This window comes from Puma concolor, chromosome C2, assembly GCF_028749965.1.
Source record: "Puma concolor isolate L17-30 chromosome C2, mPumCon1.1.hap2, whole genome shotgun sequence".
NCBI classification, from domain to species: Eukaryota; Metazoa; Chordata; class Mammalia; order Carnivora; family Felidae; genus Puma; species Puma concolor.
In genome coordinates this window covers 102,185,615-102,206,660 of record NC_141675.1, presented here as the reverse complement: position 1 = coordinate 102,206,660, position 21,046 = coordinate 102,185,615, and the positions used below count along the sequence as shown (strand labels likewise).

At 38.2% G+C, this 21,046-nt stretch overlaps 1 protein-coding gene across 3 annotated transcripts in view; it reads left to right on the top strand.

Annotated features, from left to right (window-relative positions):
- Positions 1–839: 839 nt before the first annotated feature.
- Positions 840–21,046, top strand: part of NECTIN3 (nectin cell adhesion molecule 3) — a 127,710-nt gene continuing 107,503 nt past the window's right edge. For 2 of the 3 annotated variants that reach the window (XR_015240323.1, XM_086675495.1), the window contains exon 1: positions 846–1,021. Coding sequence is in view for 2 of the 3 variants with exons in the window: in XM_086675495.1 (XP_086531621.1) it covers positions 862–1,021 (160 nt within the window). In the remaining variant the exon portion in view is untranslated. Of the gene's footprint in view, positions 1,022–21,046 lie in introns of all 3 variants that reach the window. The other variant, XM_086675496.1, reaches the window with a different exon arrangement.

The window sequence follows — 21,046 nt, the reverse complement described above, 5'->3', positions numbered from 1 at the left end:
CTCCAGGCTGTGTTCAGCTTCCTAGACAGGGACCTTTAGCGTGGGCAACGGAAGGGCAGCCCATCCTGCCATTCCCTCCTCACCACTCCCCCTCCTCCTGTCCCGGCACCCCGCCAGAGGGAGAGCGCGGCCGGGGCGAGGCGAGCAGCCAGCACGATTGTCCCACCGCCCTCCGCCTCCGTCAGCGCCGGGGCAGCGGTGGACCCGCGAGGGGCGGAGTGGGCGAGACCATTGGAAACATTTGGAAGGGGGGACGAGGCGGGGACGAGGCAGGAACGAGGGGCGGGGCCTACTAACCTATTCCAGATTTTCCTGTCCTCTTGAAAGCCCTGCTTTGGGAGAAACCCGTTATCAAAGTGGAGAGAAGAGATTTTTTTTTTTTTTTGAAGGGGGAGGAGCGTGTGTAGGAGGGCGGGGTGGGAGGAGACGCGGCTTGCAGTCGGCGATCAGACGGGAGCTGGAGTTGTGCAGGGAGGGCGGGAGAGTCCCAGCGCCGGCTCTGAGGGTCGGCTTCCTCTCCCCCTCCCGTGCGGGGCGGGGTGGTGCGTTCCGAGTTCCCAGGAGTTCGAGGCAGGCGGGTGCCGGGGGGAGGGGAGTGGCGGCGGCGGCAGCGGCGGGCGGCTCCCGCCTCAGCCTAGGCAGTGGCGTCGGCGAAGGCAGAGTCGAGGCAGCCGCGAGCGCTCGGCTGAGTGTCAGCCGGTGGCGACGGCTCAAGAACTGGGAGTTGGGGACGCGCGCGCCGGACCTTCCGCCGCCGCCGTTGCCGCCGCGGCCGCTGCTGCCGCAGCCCAGAGCCTAAGGCGCCGGGGCCGGGAGAGCAGGGGGGGCGGGCGAGCGAGAGGGCCGGGGGGAGGGTGGGGGATGGCGCGGACCCCGGGGCCGGCCCCGCTGTGTCCCGGAGGCGGCAAAGCACAACTTTCCTCCGCTTCTCCCCCCGGGGCCGGGCTCTTGCTGCCACCCCCGACGCCGCCGCCGCTACTGCTGCTGCTCTTCCCGCTGCTGCTCTTCTCCCGGCTCTGTGGTAGGTGAACCTCGGCGGCCGGCGCGGGCTGAGGGAGGCGCGACCGAGGGTCCCGGCTCCACCGCCGGCCGGCGCGGGCCGCCCTCCGGGGCGGTAAGGCGGTTGTGCTCGGCGGTTGACTGCGCTAGAGGGTGCCGCGGACTTTGGCTGGAAACTTTTCGCCGCGCCCGGGGCGAGGCCCGGGAAGGGCCGGGGCCGGCGAGTGCTGCGCCGGGCGGCCGGCCGGCCGCTCCCCTCCCCTCCCCCGCTCGCCGCTGCCCGATGCCGAGTGCTGGGTCCGCGGGGAGCTCCTTCGTGTTTGCTCCGGGAACCGTTACCTCCTCGCTCATTCGCGGAGGAAGTCGAGAGCGCGGACTTCTGGGCTGGGGCGAAGGTGCCGGGCTGCACGTTTGCCGCCTCCTTTTTTCCCTGGTGAAACTTGAGCTGTGAGTCCAGATACCTCCAGGGACCAGAGCCCGACGGGATGAAGCCGTAGGCTCCCAACCCCTCCTGGCCTCCCGCTCTGGAGAAGGCACCATGTTAGCCCACCCTGCAGTATTCCTTACAGTTCTCTTCCGTCCTCCGGCCCGGTTCTGCCCCGGCAGCCTCTGGATCGCTTTGCATTGAGCCCGTCGCTGCCTTCCAGTTTATGGGACGTCTCTCACACTGTCCATGTTTATTATAGCGAACGCTGTTTGTCCTCAGGACTTCGATTTGTGTGTTAAATACCTGATTGCATCGATTGTGCTCTGGCTGTTCAGATTAAAACAGACCCCACGCCTCGTCCCCTCATTTTATGTTACAGTTTTCCTATCACATTTGGGGGCTAGTCTCTGTAAATTCTGTTCCTAGGTATCCAAGACTAGAAATCCACTTGTTATAAGGATCCTGTAAAAAAAAAAAAAAAATCTGTCGCCTCATGCAAGAGAGATGGACTAAGTGATCATTAATGGAAGGCGGTGATTTGGGAACGTGAGGCCACACCAGTTTGGGGGGATTAGCTTTGGCTTTTGGGAATACCGAAATACTGCAGGAAGTTATTCATTCGAACACTCAACTTGGTGAGGAAGGTGAAGCAAAACTTAACGCTTGCGCAAAGATTAGTGTAGCTAAGACATTTTTATTGGTACATAAGGCTGCTGTTGGATCTGTGTTTAGTGGGATTGTAAATGAAACCAGAAGTTTCATTAGTGTTTATTAAAAGGAGAGATGTGTGCGGATTTCTGGGATGGTGTGATTTAGAAGAAAGAGAGTCCTGTTCCGGGAGGTGTGTCAGGGTAGTTGGTTTATGAGGGGAGGCAGAGTTTTCAAGAGATTGAGTGCCCCTTATAGGCTGAGAATCTCCTCTACCAATTCACCACAGCTTTTCAAGCACGGTAATGAAAGTTTCTGATTTACAGGGTATAGCCTCATAAGTGGCTTGTTATCTAATCTGCATTGTTTCTGTATCTCCACTCCCCAGCTGTTTGGTTCCACAACACAATTCTTAATGCTGCTACCTCTGTAAATTGATGCAAGATTCTACGTTGAATTTGTATTCTGTTCTTTGCCATTAGGGAAGATGGTGGATTACAGTTGAGTGGGAGAAAAGTTGGAGGGGGTGTTAACAGTTTACTATCCTGATTTAGATTGTGTTAAGGACTAAGTGAATATTATTTGTACCTCTAATAAAGGCTTATCTTGTTAAGCAAAGCCTTATAGAAGACTGAAACTAGGTGACATGTGCATATAATCAAAGATACTGAATTTGAATAATAATTTCATAGTGCTTGTTCAAGGGCTTGTACAAGGGCTGATTACTTTTGAAGGAACACACGGTTTTCATGCAGAAGAAAGGTGTGTTTTTCTTTAAATCCTTTTTGGTGATGTGCTATTGGAGGGGCTTGATATTTTTATTTAAGGTCCTAAAAATTCAAGCAGTATAGGCAAATGGACTGTGATTTAGAGCAGGTGTAAATTCAAGTTTTTAGAGTCAATTTTGCTGGTAGTTGTAGAGACAGGCACTGGGTTTGTGTTTCTGTGCACTGTTCTTTTAAAGAGCTTCCTTTTCTGGCTTGTAGTGTTAATAACACCCTAATTTGTGAACCCTTATGACAAGTTTTTTTTTTTTTTTTTTCTATCAACCTCTCTCTATTTTAGAATTCAGTCTTTGAGTAGGGCACAGTTGTCCTGACTTATGGGTGCTTAGTAAGTATGGAAGTAGAATTGTCTTCATGTAACCTATTTGTTGATTTGACATTCGTAGCACTCCTTACAAGGTTTTGCGTGTACTAATGTTTGAGTAGTCAGTTTTAGAATTGAAAAGATTTTTAGGCTTTAAAGAGGTGATTATCTGATGATTTGTTAATCAGAATATTTTACTTGTTTGACACGTACAGTTTTTTTTCTTTTTGCTGCTTTTTTGGATATGCTGCTCACATGTAGCATGACCTTAACTATGCTCAACATCTGCAATGTCATCTATTAGTACAAGATAATTTTAATGTCCTGTTCATGTGCTAAAACAAAACCCTTGCAACTGGTAGATTTGATATTCTGAAAGGTGTAAAAAATTACATATATTTGCTGTTTTGAGGGTGTATACTATCTGTCTTATTTGAAGAACTGAACTTTTAAAGTGAGAATTTTACAGGTTTACAAACTCTGGGGTTTTTTTGTTTGTTTGTTTTGTTTTTTAAGCCTGAGAAATTCTTAGGTATAAAGGTCAAGGGGACTAGATTTACAACATCAAGTTACTTGATAAGTCCCATTTATTTAAATCCCATTTTTCTAGAATTCCATATTTCTTTTTTTTTAATTGAAGTATAGTTAACACACAGTGTTAAATTAGTTTCAGCTATATTTCTTTATGATAGCAATATTCAGTTCATATGTGATGAGGTTTATCTCACTTTCCTTCCAACATTCTTCTTGAAAAGTAGAGACTGTTAGCAGGGGTATGGTATCAATGAAGGAGATAATAAAGCCTGTTTGGTCTTTGTCCATTCCTATTTGAATCTAGGATTCCATGACTTTACATTTTCATCAAGGTTTTATTTAATGATAAATGACGATAAAGAAGATCTATTATTAAATTGAATCTTGAACAGCACTTTCAGTACTTTCTGTATTCCTGGCACTTGATAGGCACTTGGGGACATAAAGCATGAATAAGGCAGAGTTCTGGCTTCAAGGAGCTTACAGCATTGTGATAGACATGAAGACAATTGTTGATTATAGGACAGTCAAGTGTTTATGATAGAGATCTGCATGAGGTACTGTGGGGTTGCCCAGAAGAGGGATTCCAAACGCATTAGGTAAAGATAAATGTGAATTGTGAGAAGTAAAATTACTTTTTAAAATCAGTGAGGCAGATCTTAGTGGGATTAGACATTGTGGTAGGTGGTAGAAGTTTGTTTCTGTCTCTTTCTGATCTTTATTGTTTAAATACTAAATGGGCAGTTTGATTCTGAAAAACAGGTTGCCACTTAATAGCTTTGTGAATTGTTGGCAAGCTATTTAATCTCATCTTAAAAAAAAAAAGATATCACCTTGTGTGTAGAGTTGTTGAGAGAACTAAGTCAAAGAATAAAATAATAAAACAGTGCATGGAATATGGTAAACATTCAAGTGTTAGTAGCATTGCACATTATAAACTAACTTGCCTGGTATTTGCCATTCCTCAGTTCTACCCTAATGTCTTGAATTGAGTTTTCAAGGTAATTAACTTAATCTATTTGCACTTTACAGCTTTTTTTTTTTTTTAATGTGTAGCGCAGTCAGTGCTCTTTAAATATTTGTTAAATTTGTTTCAGATAAATATTCAGAAGACCAATTCTTAGAATATGAGGATACAGTGAAATTAACTTTTGTAATTGTATGGAACCAAGTTGAATCTTCCCTTGATGATGTGGAATGCATTTTAAGATTTGGCAGTTCCCTAAGGTCACTTGGAATGTATTGAAAATGTAGAGTTGGAGAAAAGTGTCACAAGTAAGCTTCTACCTTATCAAGTTACTGATAGTATCAGGTTGGAGCCTATAATATGTACTGCCCATATAAATCTTTCCGCATTCTTAGCAGATATAATTCGAAAGTGAGCCAAATTTAAAAGTAAGCAAAAAACCCCAGATCTTCTTTTCTTGTATTTAGCCATAGCATCAGAAATAGGAACTGGAAAAAGCTGGGCAATTTTATATTTGTGTGTGCATGTGTGTATTTACTGTCTTGTTTATTTCATTATGCTTAAATATATTTAATTTAGTGATTCAGGAACTCTAATGGGCATTTTGCATTTGTATAGTTAGGAAGTTAAACTTATGACTTCTTGCCTATTATTTGAAAATTACTGAAGAGAAGCTGCCTAGGATACCTTTGTTAAAAAATAGAGTATTTTGACATTTTGTGATTTGCCCCTTTAAAATTAGAGTAAATAACATATTGTTATAGCATATTCTATAATCCATTAAAGTCCTTATAACAGTTCATAGTAAGGACTAACTAGTTTGTGAAAGATGTGGCATTTAATTAATAATGGCTATTAATATATAAATTTAGGATAAAATCAATCCTTAAGTTAGTAATAGAATGATTATTAAAGATGATTTTATGTTCCAAGCATTCAGGTCCAAAAATGTAAGTACCATAAATGTCATACTTTTGATTACCTTTTGTATTTTTATCTAAAATTTTTTAAAGTCTTGACTATGTATCCTTTCCTGAATTTCATAAAACTTAAGATTTCTATTTTTTTTTTAAGTTTATTTATTTTGAGAGAGTGAAAGAGCGAGCACTTATGGGGGAGGGACAGAGAGAGAATCCCAAGGAGGCCCAGGAACCATGAGATAATGACCTGAGCTGAAATCGAGGGTCGGATGCCTAATGGACTGAGCCACCCAGGCACCCCAAGATTTCTATTTTTATACTAGGTTCTGACATTTAATAATTTATTTAAATAAAATTTATCCTGACTCTTTATCAAGGGTGAGCCTTAATTTTTTTCCTAAATGACTCAATTATTGTACTATAGATAATTCATTTAAAACTTTAGTGAGAGCTTCCCCTTATGACTTTGGAAACAGCCATATTGCAGGTACTGTAGTCTATTTTATACTCATGCTATACTATTTTTAGTACTATTTTATAATAGTACTACACTGTTTTAGAAACGATCTTGTATTGCATACTTAATCTCAATTTTATGTATTCTCTTTCATATAGCATACAGGGTGATTGTTTTTCTTGTAGTCCTATTTACTGCCCAACATTCATTCTGCTAATTAAGATGAGTAGGAAAGAACTACCTGTTGCATTGTGTAGATATTCATAAACTGGAATTTGAGGCATGTGTAAAAATATGCCATCTCATAACTGGATTAAGTGGCTAAGAATTGGCAGTATGTCTTTCAGCACTTCAGATGATTATTTTGTAGGTGTAAGATAGTAAATTATACCTGTGGATCTATAGATAGGAAAGTATTTTTTAAAAAACTTTGATTTCCTTGAACTTTAATGGCTTAGAGAAATCAAACTTGTTCTTATTTTAAATAGGTTAGCTTTGCACTGAGTGGAGGCTTTTTAAGCTCTCAGCTTAGGGTTATTCAGAAGAAATAAAGTTAAAAGGAAAGGCGGTGCTATAAATCACTGTTCTCAGCTAGCCAGGGTCAGCAGAAGTAGGGTGTGCAGTTGGGTTCAAATCTTAGTTACTAGGGAATCTTTTTCAAGTAACATTCAAACAGGCTCCACTGTGGATTTACTGGATTGACAATTTTTGCAAGAGGGGTGGGGAGTAGAGCCTGGGGATTGGGACATTTGTAGTTTGAGAGACATCTTCAGATGATTCTTTCTTCCCTTGATGAGTGCTCTTTATTACAACATTTAAATTTATGATTTGACCAGATGTGGTTCTTCATCTGAAAGAAATATTCCACTCTTTTGTTCACTAATGTATCAGAAGTGCTTGGCATATAGTAGGCACTCAAATTTCTTTATTTCAGGAGTTTAATAGCAAAGTCAAATTTAAACTAGCACTGTCCAGTAGAAATATAATATGAGCCATACACAGAATTTTTTTTTTATTTATTTTTATTTTTTTAAAAAAACTTTTTTTTTCAACGTTTTTTATTTATTTTTGGGACAGAGAGAGACAGAGCATGAACGGGGGAGGGGCAGAGAGAGAGGGAGACACAGAATCAGAAACAGGCTCCAGGCTCTGAGCCATCAGCCCAGAGCCCGACGCGGGGCTCGAACTCCTGGACCGCGAGATCGTGACCTGGCTGAAGTTGGACGCTTAACCGACTGCGCCACCCAGGCGCCCCCATACACAGAATTTTAAGTTATCCTTATGCCACGTTAGAAATAGTAAAAGGAACAGGTGAAATTAACCTTAATCATGTATTTTATTTAACACAGTATAACCAAAATATCATTTCACTGTGCATTTGATACTAAAAAATTGAGATATTTTACATTTTCCTTCCTAGTTAAGTCTTTGAAATTTGGTGTGTATTTTAACTTACAGATTGTTATTTAAACTAGCTGTATTTGATGTGCTCAGTAGTCACGTGTGGCTGGAGGCTACCATATTGGACAGTGCAGGCCTAAACTATATGTTTCTCTGAAGTAGGTAATGCCTGTCCCTGGTCCTTACTCATAAGGCCTAAAATAATATTACTCTTCCTGCCTACCTAGTGAAATTCTGAAATAGCTGGTTTAAGATCAGTTTTCTCTGTGAAGCCTTCCCTCACCACTTCTTGACTAAAGTGAGCTTTTCTTCTTTCTAGTTACTCTTACATTTGTTATGTAGTATTTAATTATAAGTTGTTTTGTAATGTGTGCTCTTTGCAGTAGAGATCTTGCCTCATGCTTCATTGTATGTATCATAACAAGTATTGTAATAAACAAAGATTATTTTTCAAACTATATAGATTTTATTAACATTTGCTTTTTTGCCCATTAATAACTGTTTAAGGAATTGACCAAATTTGCTGTAACATAATTGGCATGAAGAGAATACTTGGTTAGGATTTCATCTTCCATATTGAAGTAAAATAATGAAATAAAATAGAATAATAGCTATAATAAGTAACTATGAAACTTTTGTGAACTTGATTTTATTTCTTATCTGATCCTAGATATCTTTCATTCCTTAGTCCCTGGATGCCTACCCTCCTTTGTGTTTAATAATGTGACATGTGGTCATTAGAGGAAAAAGCATACACATTCTATTCACTTTTTTTTTCCTTCATGTTTTTAGGTTTAGAGCAACGTTTGCCAAAGTGTTTCTGTTGAATTCAAGTCTCAGAAGATATGTTTCTGGGATAAAATACTGTGGTTAAATAGACTTGGGAATGGAAAAAAAACCAGCTATATAACCCGCTTATGTAAAGTCACTATATGCATTAATATACTAATAGCTTAAAAAATTATTCCATAAAATATACTGTTTTACAAACTAATTAAAAAAAATCTTTTTTGTGTAATACCTGTTACATTGCAGAAGCTATGTTGTACAGAACACACTCAGAAGTATATCCCTAGAGGGATTTGTATATTTGATATTATTCCTATTTTGACAGTCCTATTCCTACTTTCCTAGATGGGGGGGGAGTGAATACATACATATTGTCTAATAAGCTAGAAGAGGTTGGTAGGTTTTAAAGATGTTGCTTGATGAGATAGTTCTTCATTGGCTTTTCTTTTTTTCTAAAAATTCGTTTTTGCTATCTTTAGGTTTGTGTCTTTATTCCCCATTGTCTTACCCATTTTGAATCGAGATGTTTGCAAAATTGATCTTCTAGGAGGAATACAGTTTTTTTCCTTTGGTATTGTAAAATCAGCTGTGCATTATTTATCTCAGGGCATATGTAGTTTAAACAGCCTATGTGTGACATGCCTCACTTTGTGTATATCACATCTCACCCTGAATTTGAATTTTCAAAATAAAGTGTAAGATTAAGATACCTAATCTGTTTTGTAATGGAAATATGTCAGTGTTGTTATTGGGAAGGACCTGAAAAAACCAAGAGGCAATTATAAATATAGGTGCATACAACTAAGACTCCAACTCAGTGTTGAGAACATTGTATACAATTAACAATGTGCTTGATGCCTTTTTTTTTTTTAATGTTTATTTATTTTTGAGAGAGACAGAGTGCAAGCAGGGGAGGGGCAGAGAGAGAGAGGGAGTCACAGAATCTGAATCAGGCTCCAGGCTTTGAGCTGTCAGCACAGAGCCTGACTTGGGACTTGAACTCATGAGCCATGAGATCATGACCTGAGCTGAAGTCTGACGCTCAACTGACTGAGCCACCCACATGACCCTGTGCTTGACCCTTCTAATGTCTTCACTTTAGAGGAAAACCAAAAATGTTAATGAAATAGTAGTATTGGTGAACTGTGGTTCACAATCATATTCATATAGTAACTATTTCTATGTGTTATCCATGATAGACATGATTGTCATTATTACTAGATTATCTTAGGCTGTTTTGAAACTTATTAATATGATTTCTAATTTAGTCTTAGCTACTGTGGGCTAGATTAAGATTCATTTCATAAGTGTCCTGTCATTATGAACTCCAAATTCCCTTCTAATTTGATTCAGATTAGAGATAATCATTCATGGCTAGAAGTTCAATTTAAATATTGGCTAAGTCACACCATTAAACTGTCTAGTTTTTAAATGTCCTTAGGGATACCCTGGTTACTTTATTTTAAATGCAAAATTTTTAAAAGCTTCTCTATTTTATTTATTTTTTATTGAAGAGATTCAAGTGGGAGAAGGTACTTAACTACAGTTTTATCCTTCTCATTATGGACATAGGGCTAGAACATCATAGCATTTTTCACTAAACCATGAGTCTGCATATGTTAATGTCTCTAGCAGCTGTTCTGAACCTCAGATTTCTGCTTGTTAAAGTTAAGAGATAAAAAATTACCACGAACAAAAGCCTTGAGTAACATGTTCAAATAATCCGCTTGTATTGACTGTCAACTTTTATAGTAGCCTCTCCATTCCTATAAGCATTGTAAGTATATGATTATAAATCTGTGATTATTTTATACAGCTTTGGCTAGTTCATCTGAAAACCAGAATGAACCTTAATATTGAAGTATAATGGTAAGGAAATCCTATTCTCTTTCAAATTGTTACTTCTCTTCGTTGTACACTAGTACAATGTCAAAGATTTATTTATTTTTTTCTTTTAAAGCTGGTATAGCTTCTATGGTTACCGGACTGATTTTGAATAATAAAAGAAGGCATATCAAGGCCAGAATTAATAACACTAATGAAGACACCTATTCTTAGGAAGAAATAAGACTGGTTAACTATTGACATTCTTTTCCACATTTAAGATTGTGAAAACCATTTCAAGTTTTAGATTTGTAAGAGTTAGCAATTTTTGGTGGCTATTTTGAAGCCATGGATTGCTTATCAAACTTATTTTTCCATATGTGTATAAAAGGATCTGGACATTGACGCAGTTTTGTTATATTGATTGTGAAAATGTTTAAATATATAAGTAGTTGGTGAAATTTGTATAGAGCATGCAAAAAAAGTCTCTTGCTTTGTAAAAGTTTGAATCCTAACAATATCTGCTAAAATATAAAAACAACTCTGAAATTGCCTAAGAAAAATGCAGATCTTTGAGGATACTACTATTGCTTTGCTGCCCTCTACAGTCATCTAAAATAATCGCTCTTGATTTTTCTTCCATCAGATGATTAAAATACTTACGTGACCTGTGAGTCGGTTGAGTAATATTTACTGTTAAAATATATTTTTTAGTTAGTCACAATAGTTGATCCATACCTATAATGCAAAAACTAAAGGACTTAGAATTGGAGCAGGGGATAAATTGGGGACTGAGCGTCAATCAGAAAATAGGTAAAACAACACCAACTGAGAGCTAGGTGGTTAGAAGATATCACAGTGAAATAAGACATGGTGGTTGGTCCCAAGTTTATAGACCTATTGGTAAGACTAACTGTATGTTAAAATATATACAAAAAAGGTGTTTGTAAAAACGTTGCAAGTAGTATGGTACAGCCTAAAAGAAAGATCAGTAAGACCTGGAAGAGTCAAGGAAAGCTAAGTAGAGGAGACGAAACTTTTGAGTTGTGTCTTCAAGAATGGATTAAATTCAGACAAGTAAAACAGGGTTATATTAAAACACAAAGGATCTGTTACACAGAAAGGGCTATGCAAGGGGCCTTGGAGTCTTTGCACTTAATAAATGTAAATTTTAATTGTTAGATTTGGAATTAGTAGTGTGTCTGTGTGTGTGTGTGTGTGTGTGTGTGTGTATGTTAAGTCCAGTTACTTAGCCTCTCTGCCTGTTTCATCCCTAAAAAATTGGCTCAGTACTTCATTTACAGAGTTGCTGTGAAAATTAAATGAACTCCTTAAACTACACAATATAGTGCTTTATAAATACAACTAACAATAATGCAAGGGAAAGTGAATTGTCTTATATTAGAAATATAAAAGTATTGTGGGATTATAGAAGAAGGAGCAGTTTTACTGGCAATGGAAGAAGACTTAATAGAAGGCCTAATTTTGTAGCTGAACCTTGAGGGAAGAATTTAGATTTCCATTTGTGAGGGAAATTCAAAGAGAAAGAGGGCATTCCAGGCTGAAAAGATCACTGGACTGAGAATTCTGTGGAAGGAATGTTCCCGTGTGGTTCAAGCATAAGCTTTTTGTAGGGAAGTCATGGATTTTTAAATACTTTACTGATGCTGAGGAGAATGTGTATGGTAGGCAGTGAGGAGCTTTTGAAGGCAAGTAACTACTGAATCTGTCTGATTTGAGGATGTTGTATTGCTCTGATCGCAGTGTATAAGATATATTGGAGATATGAGAGACAAAAAGGAATAGCCATTATAATCGTTCATGGAAGAGAAGGTTGTGAAGACAAATAGCATTTTGGTAGAAGGCTTGAATGGAGTGATGGATCTGAGTAGATTACCTAGTGTTTGGATATCATAGTGGATGAGAAAGGAAGAGTTGGATCTGAACTTAATGCTTCTCTTTTGAATGGCTAGAAAAGTATGGTAAAGGTATTGATTAGTTTTAGTCCAGTAACATTTTGGAGGCAATTAAATTGCGGTATCTTTGGGACATATTTTATTTTTTTTATTTTTTAATTTTTTTAATGTATGAAATTTATTGTCAGATTGGTTTCCATACAACACCCAGTGCTCATCCCAAAAGATGCCCTCTTCAATGCCCATCACCTACCCTTCCCTCCCTCCCACCCCCCCATCAACCCTCAGTTCTCAGTTTTTAAGAGTCTCTTATGCTTTGGCTCTCTCCCACTCTAACCTCATTTTTTTTCCCTTCCCCTCCCCCATGGGTTTCTGTTAAGTTTCTCAGGATCCACATAAGAGTGAAAACATATGGTATCTGTCTTTCTCTGTATGGTTTATTTCACTTAGCATAACACTCTGTAGTTCCATCCATGTTGCTACAAAGGGCCATATTTCATTCTTTCTCATTGCCACGTAGTACTCCATTGTGTATATAAACCACAATTTCTTTATCCATTCATCAGTTGATGGACATTTAGGCTTTTCCCACAATTTGGCTATTGTTGAGAGTGCTGCTATAAACATTGGGGTACAAGTGCCTTAGGGAAATATTTTAGAGCTGTAGTTGGAAATTTATTATGAGATGGTGGAAATAATATGTGGAGTTGGGAATTACCAGGATTGAGATATTGGGAACAGATGAATTTTTAGAGAGAAGGCAGAGGGGGAGGAGAGAAGGAGGGAGAAGAGAAGGAAGAAAGGAAAGAGAAGTGGGCAGGGGACTGGGAAAAATTGTCAAGGTTGAGGTATTTTAATTGGATAAGAAGGAGGGAGAGGGGAAATCATCTGGAAAAAAAACTTACTTGATAAATAGACCAATATATTTAGTAGTTAAGAGGAGTGCATGGATGACCCAGTAATTTAGTAAAAGTGGTTAGGAGAGGTCAAATTCCAAAAAGTTAACAAATGAGGGGACGGTGAAGAAGTAGTAAGGTATGGCCCACTCTTGGGAAAGAGAAAGAGTAATTTGATGGGGGAAGAATAATGTATCAGTTGTTATGGGCTGAATGTTTGTCATCCCCAAATTGAGATATTGAAGCCCTAACTCCCAATGTGATGGCATTAGGAAGGGTTCTTTGGGAGGCAGTTAGATACCAGGTGGTTCACGTACGGAAATCAGGACCCAAGGGAGGCTAGACATCTAGAACCATACCCAGAACCACAGCCAAGATAATGTCAAGGGACAGTCTGTCAAGGTCATTGCTTTTTGCTTCTTGAGACACTGGAGGTTATATACAGCTTTGCCTCTTAGACTGGCATTGCTGCTCTTAGAGATTGGATATTGTTATTACCATAGCACCAGGGACTATACTTTCCATGGGTGTCCATTACAGAAAGTTGAAGGAAAGCTTTATAAAAAAATTGACATATAGTTGACAGTGTTCTGTTAGTTTCAGGCGTACAACATAGTGATTCGACAGTTCTATACATTAGGCTGTGCTTACCACCGTAAGTATAGTTACCATCTGTCACCATGCAATGTTATTATAATATTACTGGCTTTTTTGTTCCCTGTGCTATACTTATCATCCTCATGACTTATTTTATAACTGGAAGTTTATACCTCTTAACCCCTTCACCAGTTTTGCTCTTCCCTCCAACCCCCTAATGTTTGGCAACCACCACTTTGTTTTCTGTATTCATGATTCTATTTCTGTTAGTTCGTTTGTTCTGTTTTTTAGATTTCACATATAAGTGAAATCATATGGTAATTTGTCTTTGATTTGAGTGAAAGGTGAACACAGCATTAGACGATGTGAGGTATGAGCTTGTTTGAACAAGGCTGGAGATACTGATTGATGAAATATTAAAACCTTTTATTGACATACTTTTACAGAAAAGTATTAATGGTAAGTGTGCAGTTGGGTGAACTGTTACAAAATTAGCAACTCTGTGAAACCATCACCCTGGTCAAGAAATAAATTTACTGGCACTCTAGAAGCTCCCTCACACTCTTTCCAGTCACACATCTGTCTCCCTGAGCAATAACCACAATTCTGACTTTTAACTCCATAAATTTGTTTTCTTTTTTTAACTTCATATAATATTTTTTTGCTGATGTTGTGAAATTCATGTTGTTGCGTGTAACATTTTTTTTAACACTACTGTGCAGTATTCTGTCCTGTCACCATCCATAATTTATCAGTTTTAATGTTGGACAGAAATTTGGGATGTTTTCAGTTTGAGGCTTTTATGAATGGTACTACCATGAACATCATTTTATTTCTCTTTTGGTGGTAGAATTGCTGGTTCATTTTATGCATGTTTTTGTTGAATAAGTTTACTAAACAGTAACAATTTATACTTCCAATCAGTAGCTTGTAAGACTCATTTGCTCCACGTCTTCACCAGCCCTTTGTAATGTCAGTACTTTTTCTTAACCATTCTGAGCAGTATGCAGTGGTATAACATTGTGATTGTAGTTTGTATTTCCTTGATGGTTGGGATCTAAGGATTTGCACCATTTTGAATATCTTGTGAAATGCCCGTTGGTTTTTATCCCATTTTATTCAGTTGTATTGTCTTTTGTCTTTTTACGGATCTGTTGGATTTGTTAATGTATGCTACGTATGAACCCTAATATGTATTACAAATATCTTCTCCTACTTTGGTCTTTTCACTCTATTGATGGTGTCTATAGATGAACAGAAGTTCTTTAATAATTATCCAGGTAGTCAAAACCAATCTTTGTCTTTATAATTAATTCTTTGCCTTATTTACAATATCTTTCTCTAGTGCATTATCATGAAAACATTTTCCCTAGGAGTTTTATCATTTTGCCTTTACTGTGATTCATCTAGAATTTGTTTTTTGTGATTATTAGGTAGGATCCATATTTTTTCTTCATTTACTATCCAGTTGACCATCACCGTTTTTGGAAAGAACCTATTGTGCAGTGCTGCCTTTATAATAAATCAAGCAGCTGTCCATGCCTGGGTTTATTTTGGGGCTCTCTTCTTCACTCCATTTGTCCACTTTGCTATCTTGGCACAAATGTCATAATATCTTGGGACGCCTGGGTGGCTCAGTGGGTTAAGCGGCCGACTTGGGCTCAGGTCATGATCTCGCGGTCCGTGAGTTCGAGCCCTGCGTCGGGCTCTGTGCTGACAGCTCAGAGCCTGGAGCCTGTTTCAGATTCTGTGTCTCCCTCTCTCTGACCCTCCCCCGTTCATGCTCTGTCTCTCTCTGTCTCAAAAATAAATAAACGTTAAAAAAATTTTTTTTAAAAAATGTCATATCTCATTATAGCTTTATTATTTGTTTATTTATTTGAATTTTAACATTTATTTATTTTTGAGAGAAAGAGGGAGATAGAGTACGAGCGGGGGGAGGTGCAGAGAGAGGGAGGGAGGGACACAGAATCCGAAGCAGGCTCCAGGCTCTGAGCTGTCAGCACAGAGCCTGACGCAAGGCTTGAACCCACAAGCCTTGAGATCATCTTGATGTTGGGTAGAGTAAGTCCACCTATTTGTTCAAGTTTAATGTGGCTAGTCTTGGTCCATTTCTTTTCTGTATAAATTTTAGTAGCAGCTTATCAATTGCCACAAAAAACCTATAGGGATTTTTTATTGTGACTACATTAAATCTGTATGAATTAATGTAGGGCTAAATAGACGTCTTTATACTGAATCTTTCAACCTGTGAATCTGGTTTATCTCGCTATTTACCTAGGTTTTCTCTACATTTCCCATAAAACTTTCTGTTTTTTTTTCTGTGTCTAGGTCTTGCATCACTATACATTTTTTATTACATTTAATCTACTCAATTAAAGATTCAAGTTACTTGTTTTTTGATATTACTATAAATGATATTTTAAAATATTACTAATTGCAGGCATATAAAATCTAATGCTTTAGTTTAGGTATCGTGATCTTACATCCAGAGACTGTGCTAACTTCATTTATTTCTAATACTTAGTCAAATCTTTTGGATCTTCCATCTACAGAGTCATGCCATCTGTAAAAAGTGAAAGCCTGTTTTTTTTTCATTCCTTATACTTTTTTTTTTCTTTTCCTTTGCTTATATGCTCTGGAGCATCATAGCTCCACTATGATGTTAAAGTGGTGATTGCAGGCATCATTGTCTGATTCCTAATCTCAGAGGTAAAACAGTGTTCAACATTTCAAAATTAAGTATGATTCTTGTAGTTTTTTTTTTTTTTTTTAATAGAATCTTTATCAGATTAGGAAAGTTTCTATTCCTAGTTTGCTAAGAATTTTTGTCATAAATGGTGTTTACTTTTATCAAATACTATATCTTAATTTTGAGATGATTAGAGGATTTTTTTTCCTTTTTTTAATATGGTTAACTACATTTAAAAAATGTTAAACCATCTTTGTGTTTCTGGAATAATCACGGTTTAGTTTTGATGAATTATATATTTTATTATATCACTGGATTCAATTGACTATTATTTTCTTTATTTTTTTTCTTCATCTATATTTATCAGTTGTCCTGGAATATTCCTTTCTTATGATCTTGCCAAACTTTGGTATCAAAGTTATGGTGTGCTCAAAAAAACTGAGAAGTATTACACCTTTATTGTCCTGTGTATGAGTTTAAGATTGGTATTATTTTTCGCTTTAAATGTTGGGTAGAATTCATAGGTAAAGCCATCTGGGCCTGGAATATTTTTTTGTGGGAAGGATTTTTATTTGTAGATTCCGTTTTTTAATAATTATGGTACTTAGATTTTCTATCTTCTGTGTCACTTTTGACTCATTCTGTTTTTCTAGGGATTTGTCAGTTTCTTGCTTTCAATTCTAATGACATGAAGTTTTTCTTAATGTCCTCTTACTACCTTTATTTATTCTTTTTTTAATACCTGAAGGATCTGTAGCAATGCTGCCTCCCCCCCTTTTCATTTCTTTTATTTGTAATTTGTGTTGTCTTGGTTTCTGGATCAGTCTTGCCAGGAGTTTATCAGTTTTATTATAAGGACTTACCAAAGAACCCATCTTTGATTCATTGTTGATCCTATTTTTTTTTTTTAATTTTTTTTTCAACTTTTTTTATTTATTTTTGGGACAGAGAGAGACAGAGCATGAACAGGGGAGGGGCAGAGAGAGAGGGAGACACAGAATCGGAAACAGGCTCCAGGCTCCGAGCCATCAGCCCAGAGCCTGACGCGGGGCTCGAACTCACGGACCGCGAGATCGTGACCTGGCTGTAGTCAGACGCTTAACCGACTGCGCCACCCAGGCACCCCTGTTGATCCTATTTTATGTTTGTTTTCTATTTCATTATTTTCCTGGTCCGTATTTCCTTTGACTTTTTTTGGAGAGTTTATTTCCTATCTCTTTTCTATTTCTTGAGATGAATAGTTAGATTATTGATTTGCAGCCTTTCTCTTTTTCTTATATATGCATTCGAGCCTATTTTTCCCTTTAATTATGACTTTATCTGCATTGTATGCAAATAAATGTTTAAAACATGAAAAAATTTCCATGTGATTTTTTTTGAGTCTTGGATTATTTTGAAAATTATTACTTAACTAGATACATGAAGATATTTTAGTTACCTTAGTTTTTGATTTTTAGCATAATTACACTGTGTTAAAGAACTTGTGTCTGGTTTCAGTCTTTGGAAATAGCATTACGTCAATGTTGATAATTCCATGTATACACAGAATGTATATTGCTTTTGTTGGGTAATTGTTTTCTTACTTTGTATATATCAAGTAGGTCAAGTTGGTTGCATTGTACAAGTAATAAGTCTTTATCCTTTCTAATTTTTTCCCCTGCTTTTTCAGTTAATTACTGTGAAGTGTATTAAAATCATATTCCATGATGTGGATTTGTCTTTTTTTTTTTTAATTCTCTGAAGTTTTTTGCTATATGGTTTGAGGCTGAGTTATGAGGTACAATTAAATTGGAATTTTTCTATCTCTGGCACTTGACTCTTTTATCATTATTAAATAGTCCTCTAGCTCTAGCAATACTACTTTCTTTAAAGTCTACTTTTTCTGATTTTTAGTATGGCTACATGACGTTTATTTTGGTTAGTGTTTGCATTGTATCTTTTCCCCAACTTTTACTTGCATCCTTTTTGTACTCTTAAATTTAAGTGTGCCCCTTGTAAGCGGCATGTAATTTTTAAATCCAGTCTGCTAAGCTTTGTCTTTTATTTGACATATCTAGTTATCTCTGATTAATTAGAGATATTTGGGCATAAATCTATGTTACATCTTGGTTTTCTACTTGTGCATATGTTTTTTGTTTTATTCATATATTCATTGCTTTCCTTTGTACTAGTTATTTTTCATTCCTTTTCCCCCCTTGCTAAATTTCAGTGGCTACTTTAGATATTACAAAATACATCCTTGACTTTATTAAAGTGCAGTATAAATTACTATGAATATTACTCCTTTTTAGACAATACAGGGACCATCAAACCCTTTAACTCTATCCTTATTTTGCTGTTAGTGCTAGTGTCTGTGTATGTGTATCCCATACAGCAATCGTTTATTTAGTTTTTCCAATATGCTTACTTTTTCTATAGTTCTTTCTCTCTGCATCTTGTAGTTTCCATCTGGAATTCTCTTAACTTCTGCCTGAAAAACATCCTTGTATTTTCTTTAGTGTGAATCTGCTAATTTATTTTGCCTGAAATTTCTTTATATAAATACATCAGCTTTACTGATGTAATTCACATATCATATGCTTTACTGACTTAAAGCGCATAATTAAAAATTTTTTTTTAAATATTATTTTTGAGAGGGCGCCTGGGTGGCTCAGTCGGTTAAGCGTCCGACTTCAGCCCGGGTCACGATCTTGAGGTCCGTGAGTTTGAGCCCTGCCTCGGGCTCTGGGCTGATGGCTCAGAGCCTGGAGCCTGCTTCCGATTCTGTCTCCCTCTCTCTGCCCCTCCCCCGTTCATGTTCTGTCTCTCTCTGTCTCAACAATAAATAAACGTTAAAAAAAAATTTTTTTTTTAAATAAAAAAAATATTATTTTTGAGAGAGAGAGGCAGAGCATGAGCAGGGGGAGGGACAGAGAGAGAGAGAAACACAGAATCCAAAGCAGACTCCAAGGCTCCAAGCTGTCAGCTCCGAACCCAATGTTGGGCTCGAACTCATGAACTGCAGGATCATGACCTGAACCAAAGTTGGCCACTTAACCAACTGAGCCATCTAGGAGCCCCTGAAAGTGCAATAATTCACGGTTTATAGTATATTCAGAGTTGTGCAACCATAACCACAGTCAATTTTAGAACATTTTCATCACTCTCTGCTCCCCTAAAAGCAATCATTCTCCCATTCTCCCTCACCTCTCCCAGTACTAGGCAATCATTATTAATATAATTTATGTTTTTAGTGATTTACCTATTCTGTACATTTCATATAAATGTTATACAATGTGTGTTCTATGTCTGATATATTTCATTTAGCATAATGATTAGAAGGTTCATCCATATTTTGTATATATTGGAACTTCATTCTTTTTTATTGCCAAATCGTATCTATTGTGTGGCTATATCACATTTTATTTCTTCATCAGTTGATGAACATTTGCATTATTACCACTCTTTGGCTATTATGAGTAATGTTGCTTTCTACATTCATGTATGACTTTTTGTGTGGACATATATTTTTATTTCACTTGAGTATTTAGCTTGGAGTGGAACCAGTGCAACTGTAACCTTTTGAGGAATTGCCGGTTTGTTTTGCAATGTGGCTATACTGTTAAATATTCTTACTAGCAGCACAGGCCACTCCAGATCTGTAGATGTTGTGTAGTTTGGTTGATGGGTCAGTTGTGGGTGACGGGGGCTAGGTTTGTCTGGGAGTGACCTGAATTTTATGTCTTGGAAGAAGAAAAGAGAAGTAATAGCATCAAAAGTAGGAACCAGAAGGGCAAAAGAATAACACAGTCCCGGGAAGGTGAGCATCACACCTGGAATTAGGTGAGAACCAGGAATTAGGAAAGGAGCTATGTGCTGTGGGGAGTTTGGGCAGGTGTTTGGCAGCATTTCTGGAAGCTTAAAGTCCTGGTGACCCAGATTTTGTATTTTATTCTTTTCTCCTCACTCTTAGAAACAAAGGCAGGCTTATTGTTCAAATCCAAGGTCAAAATGTTTCCTTAGAATTTTGAATTCTGCCATTTCCTACATGGTCTCTATTAGTTTTAGGAAAAGCAGCTCTTTTCTTGTGCCCAAACCATTCCACCAAAAACTTGTGGGGCAGTTCCCCTGTGGTGAAAAATTCTGTCCTGATCTGTACTCAGGGCTGCAGCACATTAGAATGAACACTTACTAGCTTCTAATCTGTGCACACGATTGTACCGAAAGATGTGTAGGCCCTTCTGAGAAGCCAGTCTTTGGCTGTGAATGTGAAAGGTAGATACTGACTCTGTCTTACCCCTTACCACAGATCTCTGTGGGCCAGCCACCCCCAGGAGTGTGAACCACTGGTTCTATGAGGGAGTATACCCAAAGAAGGACAGAGTTGGAAGAGGTTCAGACTTTGAGAAGGTATATGGTTCAGGCCACCTGATAGTAGAGAAGGCTGGAGCTGGTTTGGAGTTATTACAAGGAATAAGCTATTTTCTGGGAGTGCAGGTGGTGGTATGAGTGTGTAGCGGGAGTTCTGGTGCTAGTGGGGAAGTAGACTTTTGAGAACATTTGGGCAGCATGGAGTCTCTGGTTTCTGTGTTATGAGAACAGAGGGAGGGTTATTGCCTGGCTGACGCTTCAAGGTTGTAGGGGGACTGAGTTCTGGACACATGGCTGGGACTGGCTCTACCCAGTATTCTCATACTCATGCTGCTGACTCCTAGTCTGCATTGGACATGGCAAGAGAGTCTCTTCCTCCTGCAGAATTCTTATAGTGCCATCTTCCGAGAAAGCTCAATGCCATATTTATATGAAAGGAGAAGTACTTAAAGGAATTCCATTTTTCAGAGAGGAAAATGGTGGTATATTTGGAGTTGACTGTCAAGAAGTTGATCACACATGCATCTCCATAGTGTAAAG